This window comes from Silurus meridionalis, chromosome 20 (genome assembly GCF_014805685.1).
Source record: "Silurus meridionalis isolate SWU-2019-XX chromosome 20, ASM1480568v1, whole genome shotgun sequence".
NCBI lineage: Eukaryota > Metazoa > Chordata > Actinopteri > Siluriformes > Siluridae > Silurus > Silurus meridionalis.
The window spans coordinates 17,242,167-17,255,393 of NC_060903.1; the positions used below are offsets into that span (position 1 = coordinate 17,242,167).

The 13,227-nt window shown below is 39.9% G+C and overlaps 1 protein-coding gene across 2 annotated transcripts; it reads left to right on the forward strand.

Annotated features, from left to right (window-relative positions):
- The first annotated feature begins 634 nt into the window (after positions 1–634).
- On the forward strand, positions 635–9,991 carry afg3l2 (AFG3-like AAA ATPase 2). Of its 2 annotated transcripts, none has more exons than XM_046876403.1 (17): positions 635–830; positions 2,158–2,248; positions 2,530–2,589; positions 2,736–2,869; positions 3,409–3,558; positions 3,683–3,757; positions 4,471–4,595; positions 5,191–5,464; positions 5,567–5,704; positions 6,283–6,436; positions 6,552–6,659; positions 6,840–6,965; positions 7,078–7,188; positions 7,348–7,463; positions 7,665–7,865; positions 8,442–8,636; positions 8,744–9,991. In XM_046876403.1, the coding sequence occupies exons 1-17, from the start codon at positions 738–740 to the stop codon at positions 8,984–8,986; spliced, it is 2,394 nt and encodes a 797-aa protein (XP_046732359.1). In that variant the 5' UTR covers positions 635–737; the 3' UTR covers positions 8,987–9,991. The 2 variants fall into 2 exon arrangements, with proteins under 2 accessions (XP_046732359.1, XP_046732360.1); XM_046876404.1 differs by having other exon boundaries at positions 4,474–4,595.
- The last annotated feature ends 3,236 nt before the right edge of the window (positions 9,992–13,227 follow it).

The window sequence follows — 13,227 nt, forward strand, 5'->3', positions numbered from 1 at the left end:
CAGAGTCAAAAGAGAACTCATCCTCATCTGGGTGTCACTGAATGGCCAGTCATTGTTGAGGTGTGCTGTTTAATAAAATATTCACTGATGAGTCCATAAATCTAGAACTGTTCATGCAAACTGTGGTCCTAAGCCATTATAGCAGACTGTTTGCTTATACTTCTTGAGTTGCTCAGTAACTTCATGGATCTTTAGGCTGTTCATGTGAAGCATCAGCTGCATGGAGTCGGGTTTGTGAACAGTTTCAATAATTTAATTATCTTTCAACTTTTTTTCAGAGGGTTTGAAAACGACCGGGTTTCAGACATTTTATAATTTGCTCTAACCCCATGCAAAAACCCCATTTAAAGGATCTGGGAAACTTGTATTTACCTTAAATACAGGTAGCACTTGCAGGCTGCACAGTAACAACAATAACAAAAAAAACTTTTTTTTTTTTAATACCCCGCTTATATTTGAGGTTTCATTGATCTCAATGCTTCATGTTTTATCTAATACAAACTGTCCGCTTTTGCAAGAAAAACGTTTTAAGGATTACTTTAGATTTTGTAAGAAGAAAATGGAACAATTAAGGGCGCCGTTGAAGGTAGCATGATGTCGAATGAACCCAGAGCGCGCCCCCTAGTGTTGAACTTAAAGATGCACCGGAAGTAAATTGAACGTGTCGTAGAATGGAGGTTGTTCACTGTATCTAAAATCCGTTTGTGTGGATTAAGCTCTGTGCGCTGAGTACTGACATGGCACACAGATACCTTCACCTGTCCAGAGGCTGCAGGAACCTTCACAGCGTATTTCTGTCTAATTTTAGACCACCGAAGGCGGCGCGATGGGTAATGTACAACCAGTGACATGGGGCAAGTCTCAAACGGCTCTCTGGTCAATAGCTAGTGCCCTAGATAGGTCGGCTATATTGTCATTCCATTCATAACCAATGTAGAGTATTGATATAGGGAACACGAGTGGTTTTGGTTTTAGTCCTGCACTCGCAGATATTAGCTTCATTTGATACACTTTACACTTTCATTAGCATTTATATCAAATAGCTAACAGTTTTATTTAATCATTTACGTACGAAAATAGCTGCTTAGATACGCCAAATAAAACGCTATTTTTATATGACATTGCTGCTTTAGGTAAAGGCGTGTTAGCATGTTGCTAGTTGAAACTGACCTCCTAGCTAGCAGTACTGATTCCAGATTTTTTTGTCATACCCATATTCTGACATTTACTTCCTCCTGGGCACGGATTGGTCAATTGGAAAGCCCATCCTGTTTTCCGATTGGTCGGTTTGCTTGATCGGCTACGTTAGTGTCGGAGGATTAGCCAATGAGTGCACAGGAGGCGGGCTTAATGAGAATACGGGTGTGAAGTGTGAGAAGTGTGTTATTACACAGTTTATCCATTTCTCTATAATCCATATCTATATAATTTATTTATTCTGCTTATTATTTGTATATAAACACACCATTCGGAACTTTATAACCCACGTATAAATGTGTCATTATTATTATTATTATTATTATTATTAATAATTATTATTATTAATTATTATTATGATTATTATTGTTGTATGATCACGAAACAGGTGACCTGTATTGGATGTTACTGTTTATAGGGAAAAAAATAAAAATAATAATAATAATTAATAATTTTTCACCGTTTGCTTGGAAATTATTATCTGTAAAATTTGAAAGAAAAATGAGAGATTCTCTTCCTCTACATGCCCAGTTTATTTTTTACAACACTTTCAGATATAAACATATCAACAAACGAAATGCAAATCAGGAAACATTTTGCAAATAAGAGTAATTGTGGTTTTTTTTTTAATTTTTTTTTTATCTCTTCTGTAAATAATAATATTAATCTAAAGATTTATCAACTGCATAATGTTTTTAATCTGGATACTAAGAAATATTTTTTGTAAATCGTTTTTACTATGAACTATTACATTAAACACATTTATCATCTGAGAATTGAGTCAAAATAACTTCAACCTTTGCTCTGTTTTACCCTGAGTGTTCATTTCGTGTTCCCAGCTCTGTGCACATGACCTTTTATGGAATATTGTGGGCGTGGCTCCACGTATAAATGAGCTGTGATGGGAATTAAAAGAGTGATAAAGAAAGCCTGATGTTTGTGGGGGTTTTTTTTGCTCAGGTATCTACTCAGACTGAGGCTGTGCAGAGACGAGTGTTGCTTTCTCAGGTGTTCGATACGTACAGAAGGTTCTGCTCGAAGCCCCCTAAAGGTGAGTTACATGCATTCCAATAATACAATAAAAAAAAAGCAGGTGTGATTATTAGGGACAGAGGGAATTCAGGGATTAATATCGACTAGAAGAACCTAAACCTTAATTATTATTCCTCATAATAAAACATGAATGTTTATTGGACGTGTGTGTGTGTGTGTGTGTGTGTGCGCGCGTGTGTGTGTGTTTTTGGGGGGGATTTAGCTACTAAATAAAAAAATGTAAAAGTTGCTGATATGCCAGAGTCTGATCCTTTTTTTCTCATTAAATCTTTTTGTAAGGGTTTGAAAAATATTTCCAGAAGAACGGCGAGTCCAAATCATCCAACGCCGAGGCTCAGGGTGACGTGTCCTTTTCTTCCTGTTCTTCTTTATATATATATATTTAAATAAAAAATGCAACAAAACAATTTCTATATAGATTTTGTGTAGGTGTAAAAATGTATGTACAGTTAAGTCACATATTTTGTGTCTTGTATTAAATCCAGAGTCCAAACAGAATAATGCACAGAAGAATGCTGGGAAGTCTGATAGTGGTGGTGGAGGAGGAGGAGGAGGAGCTGGTGGAGGCAAAAAGGGAGGAAAAAAGGATGAAAACAACTGGTTTAACCGTTTCCAAAAGGTGTGAGGATCTTTGTGAGGAATTATTGTTGTGGATCACTTTCAAATGTTTTTATTAGGAACCTTGTAGATCTAGTGAAAAGTTATGGATGATAATTTAGCAGTAAGAAACGTGTCCGTTCTGTTATACCAACTTTTCAGAGATTTTTTTTGACTTTCTAAAGAAAATGTAAAACTCCTCTTTCTTGAAGATTTTAGAAAAGGTCAAGCTTTATGTCTAACACTGGAGGCTCCTTCCATAAACGTTTAAATCAACTTGTTTTTATGTTCATTATTATATGTGTTCTTTAGAGCCTGTGATTATTTTATAATGGAAAACTAATGTCAGAGTTGCTGCTGTAGAACCTTCTGAGCAGTCAACATTTTTCTGACCAATCAGATTCAAGAATCCAGCAGAGTAGTGGTTAGCATTTAGTCTCATCTTAGAAGATTTACTCATTACGCTTGAATTTATAAATCCATCCCACTACGAATCTCATCCGGATCTAGTCTAGACCTTCCTCTGTGTTCACTGTTCATCATTGTTGGGCTCTGCTGCAGGGGGACATCCCATGGGACGACAAGGACTTCCGCACGTACTTGATGGTGTCGGCGGCGTTTTGGGCTGCGGTCGCTTATTTCTTCTTCCGGGACACAGGGAAAGAAGTCACCTGGAAGGACTTTGTTAATGGATACCTGGCGAAAGGCGTCGTGAGTTAACATTTTTATTTATTTATTTATTTATTTTTATTTTTTTTTACTGCAGTCTTTCTGTCTGATCGGTTTATATCTATAGTAGGTGATTGATGCTGTCGTGTCGTTTGTGCTCTTGCAGGTCGACAGGTTGGAGGTCGTGAACAAGCGTTTTGTGAAAGTTATATTTTCTTCAGGAAAAGCAGAAACCGATGGGGTGAGTTTTTTTTTTTTTTTTTGGAAAAGGTTAAAAAAAAATAAATATTTACAATGTAACATGTTATTGCTGTATATTATAGCAATTATAAGTATAAGCAAAATACTTTTTCTGGATTTTTCCTTTTTAAAAAAAAAAAAAAAAAGATCTGTGTGTATATATATATATATATATATATATATATATATATATATATATATATTATTAAACACATTTGTGGAAACCTGATAATAAGATTGATCTGCTTTTAGAACATCGCATTCCACATTTAGTCTTAATTTCCTGTTATAATAACCTCCTTCCTCTCCTGGGGAGATGTTTCACTAGATTTTGGGATGTGCTTGTAGAGGTTTGTCCTCATTTAACCACAAGGGTGTTAGTAAAGTCAGGTACTGATGGAGGTGAGAAGGTGAGGAGGTCTGGGATGCAGTCATCTTTTACATTCTTCCCAAAGATGTTTAAAGGAGTTGGAGCTCTATAGCAGGAGATCTTCCACTCCAACTCATGTAAAGCAGATCTTCATGGAGCTGACTTTGTGCACAGGGTCAACTTGCATTTAAGATCATAAAGCTGAAGTACCTTTTTGTCCAATAATGTTTACCATTAACTAATGTACTGTAGTTTACTGGCACAATGTGAATTTCATCTGAGTGGCTCATAAACAGTCAAATGATAAAAAAGGTGTTTTTCTTTCTGTGTTGTTTTTTTGTAAGAAGTACGTGTGGTTTAACATCGGCAGCGTGGACACGTTTGAGCGGAGTCTGGAGACGGCTCAAGTGGAGCTGGGAATCGAGAGTGAGCACAGACTGCCTGTGGTTTACTCCACTGAGAGTGATGGGTAACATTAATACTGCACCAATGTCATTTCTGTTAATGATATCACACTGTAGTTTTCCAAACTCAAATATGCAACTTCCCTAAAGATATTTAAGATCATATTTAACATCTGAAATAATCATTTTAAATATATCTATAATACATGTTATGCGTTATGTGTTTAGTCGCACAGTAGGGGGCACTGTACTGTCATGGCAACTGATGCCTCACAACGTAACAACCAATCGCAGCTGTGCCGATCGAGCAACATTTGGGAAACGATCGAAAACAAAAGTGTGGACACGGGGCGTTTTTAGACAAATGTATCCGGATTAGTGTGTAAATTTAATATTTTAGAAAAACTAATATATTTTAATTCTCAGGGTCCTTTTCCAAAATAGGAACCCCGATATCAGGAATAGAGCTCAACAGTGTGGTGTGGGATGTGCTTTATTTCTTTTATACTGCAGATCGTGATCGTGATCTGGAAATAATGCTGGAGCTCCTTTTATATATAAAGTGAATTAATGTATTCCGAACAATCAGATTAAAGAATTTCACTAACATTTTGGACTAATTTACGATTGTAATTAACCAGAGCCTCTTTTTGCCTCCAGCTCTTTCCTCCTCAGCATGCTTCCCACCGTACTCATCATCGGCTTCCTGCTGTTCATGCTGAGGCGAGGCCCCGCGGGCGCCGGACGGCCCGGCAGGGGAATGGGAGGTTTGTTCAGCGTCAGCGAGACCACGGCCAAAGTGCTCCGCGACGAGATCGACGTGAAGTTCAAGGATGTGGCCGGGTGCGAGGAGGCCAAGCTGGAAATCATGGAGTTTGTCAACTTCCTAAAGAACCCAAAGCAATACCAGGACCTTGGGGCCAAGATCCCTAAGGTAGCAGAATGACATTAGCATGAAGCTTTTTCAATTAATTAATTTATTTTTCTATATATAAGATGTGTGTGTCACGTCTGATAAAATGTCCGTTTTTTTCAGGGCGCAATTCTGACCGGACCTCCCGGTACTGGAAAAACCCTGTTAGCGAAAGCAACTGCAGGCGAAGCGAACGTCCCTTTTATCACCGTTAATGGCTCTGAATTCTTAGAGATGTTTGTAGGCGTTGGTCCAGCCAGGGTAAGTGATCTCACACTGAGAGGAAAACACTGTTAATATCATTATGTATATATAGTAAATCTGTTTGCCTATTTGCCAGAGTAACTTTACAAGAAATTGTCGTGCTACCTACATATAAACGTGACAAGAACTTAGTGGACCAATAAGATGGACATCATAAGGCATACGTATGAGGTTGACCGATTTTACTGATGGCTAGGTTGGATCGTACCAATAACCGATTAATTACCTTGATAAAAAAAAAACGAATACACTCTTTGTAGAATAGTACTGAACTTTATTACAAAAATAAAACAGTACTGAATCATGAAAATAAAAAAATATGTGAATGATATTATGTAAATAAATATTGAGGTAAATAAAAGCCATGCATTCAAACTGAAAAAAAAAAAAGGTAACACAAATAAACAGAACACGGCGGAAGTGATTCACCTCTAGAGGCTGCTCTCGTACTGCTTAAAGAAACCCGGAAAAACTATCTGTTTGAATTTTGCCAACAGTTCCAGCTATCGGGCATAGCTTTAATTTTACTGAACATCCCTGTATCGTTTTTTTGTTTTTTGTTTTTTTTATTTCAGGTTCGAGACCTTTTTGTTTTGGCTCGCAAGAATGCCCCTTGCATCCTGTTCATAGATGAAATCGATGCAGTCGGGAGGAAAAGAGGCAGGGGCAGTTTCGGAGGGCAGAGTGAGCAAGAGAATACGCTCAACCAGCTGCTGGTAGAAATGGACGGTAAGAGTAACATATTCTAATATTAGCATTCCTGGTCGTTAACAAAGTTCGTTTAAGCACAATGCAGTCTTATAAAATGATTCAATTATTATTATTATTTTTTTCTTCGCTATAGGGTTTAACACCGCCACTAACGTAGTAGTTCTGGCTGGAACAAACAGACCGGACATCCTGGACCCAGCACTGCTGAGACCCGGACGCTTCGACAGGCAGATATACATCGGTATACAGCACAATTTTATTTTTATTTTCTATTTACAATCGCACAAACTCCTGTCTATCTTTTTATTTGTCATGCGAAACCCATTGTGTAAAAAAAAAAGCTTTCAAGATATCGTGATATGATATTTTTGCTTTATCGGCCAGCCCTACTAGACATTCTGTGTTTCTCCACTGTGCTCAGGTCATCCAGATATCAAAGGCAGAGCGTCGATATTTAAGGTTCATCTGAGACCCCTGAAGCTGAACACAGAATTGGACAAGGAGAATCTTGCTAGGAAGATGGCTGCTCTTACACCTGGCTTTTCAGGTAAGAGTATACATGTGGAAAAACAAAAAAAAGCCTTTTAAGATAAGAACAATTCAGTAAAATTATATGAGACTGACTATGTAAGATATTTGTATTGTGTTGTTCTCGGTAGGCGCTGATATCGCTAATGTGTGTAACGAGGCAGCTTTGATTGCGGCTCGGCATCTCTCGGAGGCGATCATGCAGAAACATTTTGAGCAGGCTATTGAGCGTGTGATCGGAGGTGAGTGTAAATACAACCAGACACAAGATACAACTCCATTTTATAGTCATGTGATGTAATGTAATAGAACACTTGCAATAAAATAGGTGTTCTTTATACTGAGTTTTCAGATGCCACGTTTGTGTGTGTGTGTGTGTGTGTGTGTGTGTGTGTGTTTAGGCTTAGAGAAAAAGACACAGGTGTTACAGCCCGAAGAGAAAAAGACCGTAGCGTACCATGAGGCAGGACATGCCGTAGCTGGGTGGTACCTGGAGCATGCAGACCCTTTGTTAAAGGTACCAACAAACGCTCTGCTCACTCACTGTATTTAAATTCTGATTCAGATTTTTATGTCATAAAACATGACAGCCAATTGTGTTCCTTTATGCAAATTTATGCAAAATAATCTTTTTTTTTTTGTTTACTAGCATATGACTAGCGCATATCCCGTAAACACGCCAAATTTAAATAATGATATTGCAATGCCGTTTTTTCAGGTCTCGATCATCCCACGTGGAAAAGGTCTGGGTTATGCTCAGTACCTCCCAAAAGAGCAGTACCTTTACACCAAGGAGCAGCTGCTGGACCGGATGTGTATGACCCTCGGTGGGCGCATCGCCGAGGAGATCTTCTTCAGTCGCATCACCACTGGAGCGCAGGACGACCTGAAGAAGGTGACGCAGAGCGCGTACGCACAGGTGGGCTCAATTTTAGGACTAAATTTATGTCAAAGCATTTCTTCTCTTTTTCTCTTGTCATTTAAGTACGTTTGTTTGTTGCAGGAAATATACACTAGAGGTGTATTAATTAATACACCTGATTAATTGGGAAGATTTTTGCTATTTAAAAATATGTATTGGCATCAACCGATCATGCGCATAACTCTCTCACACCATTAGGTGGCAGTAGTCTGTATTCTCTATCCAAAGAGCTAAAACTGTAAATATTTAAAACAGTGTTTTGACCTGCCGCGATCATTACTAACGAATTCCTGTCACTTTTTTCAATCATGTCTGCTAAGTTGCACAAGTATGGCAACAAGCGTGTTCAGCTTTTTCTTGTGTGCTCATTCGGTAAGCTAAATAGCCAAAACATTTCAGCATCAGTTCATTGCGTAAGTCATTGAATGCAAAATGGTCATCATCTGTCAAAACATTATCTTAGATTAGCTACAATTCTTCTGTTTATAGACAGTCTCAATTCACAGCCTCAAGAATCCAATTCCGATCCGATCTGACAAGTTTGTTGTGTGTGATGTGGGCTTCCATCTACAGATAGTGCAGTTTGGGATGAATGACAAAGTGGGTCAGGTGTCGTTCGACCTGCCTCGCCAGGGAGATCTGGTTCTGGAGAAGCCGTACAGCGAGGCGACGGCCCAGCTGATTGATTCGGAGGTGCGGGATCTTATAAACAGCGCCTATGAGCGCACCAAAAAGCTGCTGACTGAGAAGAAGGCCGATGTAGAGAAGGTACGAGGAGGTTTCTTATTTCTTAAAAAGGACGTGCATATGAACAGTGGAAGCATTTGGTCATCACGACATTGCTTCTGTTAGATAATAAATGTGTTAACCACCAGGTGGCGCTGCGTCTACTAGAGAGGGAGGTTCTGGATAAGAACGACATGGTGGAACTTCTGGGCCGGCGGCCATTCGCAGAGAAATCGACATACGAGGAATTTGTGGAGGGAACAGGAGGACTGGACGAGGACACGTCGCTCCCGGAGGGACTCAAAGACTGGAATAGGGAACGAGGGAGCGAGAAAGAAGAGAGCATAGAGGAGCAGGTGGCGCGTCAGATCTCGGGTGGCATGCCGTTCTAAATCCACCAGAGGGCGACGTTTGCAGGAGAAAGAGGGAAATTTGACGAGATTCGGGATCAGGTTGGGGCTGGTCATGTGACCTTCCTGATCTATACGCAGAATCACAGCTTGGGGTGATGCATAGATTTTTTTTAAATGGAAAGCTGTTGGTCAATTAAGGGCAGGTGGGTTTTTGAAGCACACTGCAGAAGATCCATGTTTTTGACTCAGATGAGCAGAAGTGATGTGATGAATTTTCCAAATGTAAAAGTGTATAAAGGAAAGAGGGGAAGAACAACCCAAGTTAAATTTCATTGAAATATCCCTGGTCATTGTTGCTTCTGTGAAGATCACGCATCGCTGGTGCCTGCTTCTCAAACCAGATCATTAGGAACGCAGCACTGATTCCACTCGACGTGCTCAACACATACGCAGCACTTAAAACGGCATCATATCATCCTAACACTTTTGTCAAGCACTTGGTTACTGCATTTTCTGCAGTTTGTTTTGTTTTTGTTTTGGATAATTATTTAAAGAAATACGATAACGTTGTTCAATTTCATGTAAATGTATTACATCTATGTGTAATTACATCCAAAAAGTTTCCCTGAACTGAGAAAATGAACTTATGTTCCTCTTAGAAATATTCTAACATGTTCATTAATTGTTTGCTTGAATGTATTTGCAAATTGAGACTGAAAAGTTGTATAATTTATATTATTATACAAATGAATAAAGTCTGATGAAAGACCACAGACTCCTGATTTGTGGCTGGATTGAGTTTTCTTGTTTGCAGTCTTTTTCGTTTGTGATTATTTAAATATATAATCTATAAATTATTCCTTTTTTATGATTATTGACTGAATTAAGCATCTTTTTTTTTTTCTCAGTACTGGGAAAGCACAGATGTAGATGAATATTGGATTAAAAAGCTGGTAAGGCACAGATGTGTATATTCAATAAGACATTGTATGTAAGTGTATGTTTGCATGACACTGAAAAAAACTATAAACCGATTAAAAGCTATGGCGTGAAATTCTTCGGAACAAAAATGCGGCGATAAATGTGGATGAATATGTGGTTACGAAAAGATTTTTGAAGCAAATGTAAGCGATTTATTTAAGAATGCTGATTAGTATATATTTGGTTATTTCTGTGTGTATGGAAATAACCTGTTTTAACTAATAATATTCTTTATTTATACAGCAGTATTTTATAAGGTGGAAGAATTACTTCCTTCAAATATCCCAGTGATGTTTGGAAGCTGGGGTCAGAGCGCAGGGTCAGCCATGATACAGCCCCCCTGCAGCACTGAGGGTTAAGGAACACAGCTTGGTGATAACGGGGCTTAAACCCACAACCTGCTGATCAGTAAATTGGATCCTTTGGCACTGTGCTGCCATTTCCCCTCAGGTCCACTTTTTTTCTTTGAGAGGTTGTAGCTAATTGGTTAAGGCACTGGATCTTGGCCCTTTGATCAGAAAGTCATGTGTTCAAATCCCAGCACCACCAAACTACCATTGTTGGGTCCTTGAGCAAGGCCCTTAACCCTCGACCGCTCAGTTGTAAGTCGCTCTGAAAAAGGACTTCTGCAAATAAATGAATTGATATCAAACTGCAGAAACTATGAATAGACAGGGTTTGAGTTCCTCTCCAAGTAGCAGGAGAATCTCAGGACTTTTCTGTGCTTAAAGTTTTGAAACATTCCCCATTTTGCATGCACAAAGCTTCGGCATTACCACTCCTGCTTAACGCAGCATGAGGAGAGGAAAAAAAGGAAACCGCTGAACTGACAGCACGATGGGTTCGAGTGCACGTGTCGAGCTTTGTCATGAAAACACGCGCCGATCAGAAATAGCTACCATGCGGCGCGTGATTCAGCTAGGCTGAATGGAGGAGGATGTCCACGTTTAGTCATGGCAGGCTCGGAGAGGGTTCCCTCACTCCCGCCTCTGACTCTTAGAGCGCTGAGAGGGAGTGTTTCCCCACCGGCTGACGCCATCGTCATCGCACGCAGATTTTCTGTGACTTAGCGATTAGCTAAGTTCGATCTCAAACTCCTAGTCATCGTCTGTGTGTTCAGTTTGTGTGCTGTGTTTTTGTTTATTTATTTTTTTTCTTCCAACGAAGCTAAATGAGTCATTAGACATGAGATTGAGACGAAAGCACGCGACACGTGTTCGAGTCGATAAGACAAGTTTTTCTGAAGCTGTTACTCATGTCGGAGTCGATGACGGAGAAGTTGCGAGCGCAGATGAGGATGTCGCTCCCACGGGAGATGCAGAGGCAGGGCCGAGGTGGAAGGACGCAAACGTGACTTGAGGATGAGTCAGACGTTGCGATCAAGGAGCCTCTGAGCAGCATGTGTGAAGAAACAGGTAGAGAGGGTGAGCGAGAGAGTGCGTTGGAGTGAGAGAGAGAGAGAGAGAGAGAGAGAGAGAGAGAGATGGAGGGATCCCGCCTACCTGTATTTCTCCCAGGCTCTGACTCAGAGCACATTAGCAGTGGGTGAGGACTATCCTGCCAAAACTCACACCTCGCCACCTCGTTACTGCTTTTTACATCATCATCATCATCGTCAAACACACACACACACATCAATCATGTCTCATCATAACGTGAGTAAACACGCCCTGACACAGGCACTGTCTATGTAAATATGCAAAACCATGTGACCGGTTTCTCCAAACAACTTTCAAAGTCTGATTATTATTATTTTTTTTTTTACACTACCTTCTATAAAAGCTATAAGCAGCCATTATGGGAGCCGGGCACCTTGATATGGAGCCATGTTGGTGCAGTATTGTTGCGTGGTTTCCCTGGTTCGATCCTGGGCTCTTAGATGTTTCGCATGTTTTCCATGTGGGTTTATTTCAGGTTCTTTAACTTCATCCTACCTCCTAAAAAAACCTCCCACAGGCTGGTGTTCTATCCAGAATGTCTTCCAAAGTGTTGCTTTATCTGAATATTTGAATTACGATGCCACGTGTGACCAGAAATACAACCACAAAGAAACCCACCTGTCCTGCTTTTGTAGCCTTTTTACCTCACAGTGACTCGTGCTAATCTAAAGAAAGTTTTAAAGTTGCAGAGATGCTTCTTTTTCATCCAGAACATTGATGTGGATATCAATATGCACAATGTTGCCAAAAGTTTGCGGACACCTGGTCATAAGTATTTGTACATGCTTATTGAGCATCGCATTCCACATTCAGTCCAAATTTGGTCTTATAATGTCCTCCACTCTTCTGGGAAGATGTTCCACTAGATTTTGGAGTGTGTTTGTGGTCATCAGCCACAAGGGTGTTAGTAAAGTCAGGTACCGATGTAGGTGAGGTGAGAAGTCCATATAGTGTACTTATTGTACATACACTCATTATTCTTTCGATGGAAAGATTTCTTCAGCCAGGAAACACTCCATCCTTGGCCACAAGTTGAATCTCTTCTTGCAGGAGCAATAGACTTTTTCAAAGAAACTAGGAGATATAATCTCTTCAGCGGGTCCTGGGTCTGCCCCAGGGTCTTCCTCCAATGCTTGATCCAGCTCTAGCAAAATCCGACCCAGTAGAAACACTCAATCAATTAAAAGGTTTTGTCAATTCTCAATTCTGATTGGTCAGATGGTGATTTATTGTTTATAAAAGGAGCAGCTTTGATTGTGCTCGTATTCATGAATAAAACAGCAGAGACTCCTGGAGCTGAGAGGGTTAAGAGCCTTTCTTCAGGGATCCAACAGTGGGAGCTTGAACCCCCAACCTTCTGTTTAGAAAGAGCCTTAACTACTGAGCTACCACTTTCCATAATGACCCAAGTTTGCTCATTAAACATTCCACAACTATGACCAGATTTAATTAATACCTAAATGTAATAATAGGGAAAATTGTCGGATTTATTTCTTATTGAAATGAAAGCAGGGTGAAAGTTTTCTATCGGTTACATATCTGTAAAACGTGAAGTTTATAAATGACAAGGACATTATTACTCACACACACACACACACACACACACACACACAAACACACACGTATCGTAGTGAGAGTGTGTCAGCTTCAGAGAGGAGCTACCACAGTCAGTGGGATGTGTGATGGCACCTTATGGGCAGTTTTCAGAAATAGCATGCTCACCACACACACATGCGCACGTCGACACACTCAGTCATACACACTGCCCAGGCAAACATGTGGCTGTGCTAAGAATATTTTTTTTTTTTGGGAGTTATATGGAACTGTGCTCGGTTGCTTATGACGCCCAGAATAGATGTG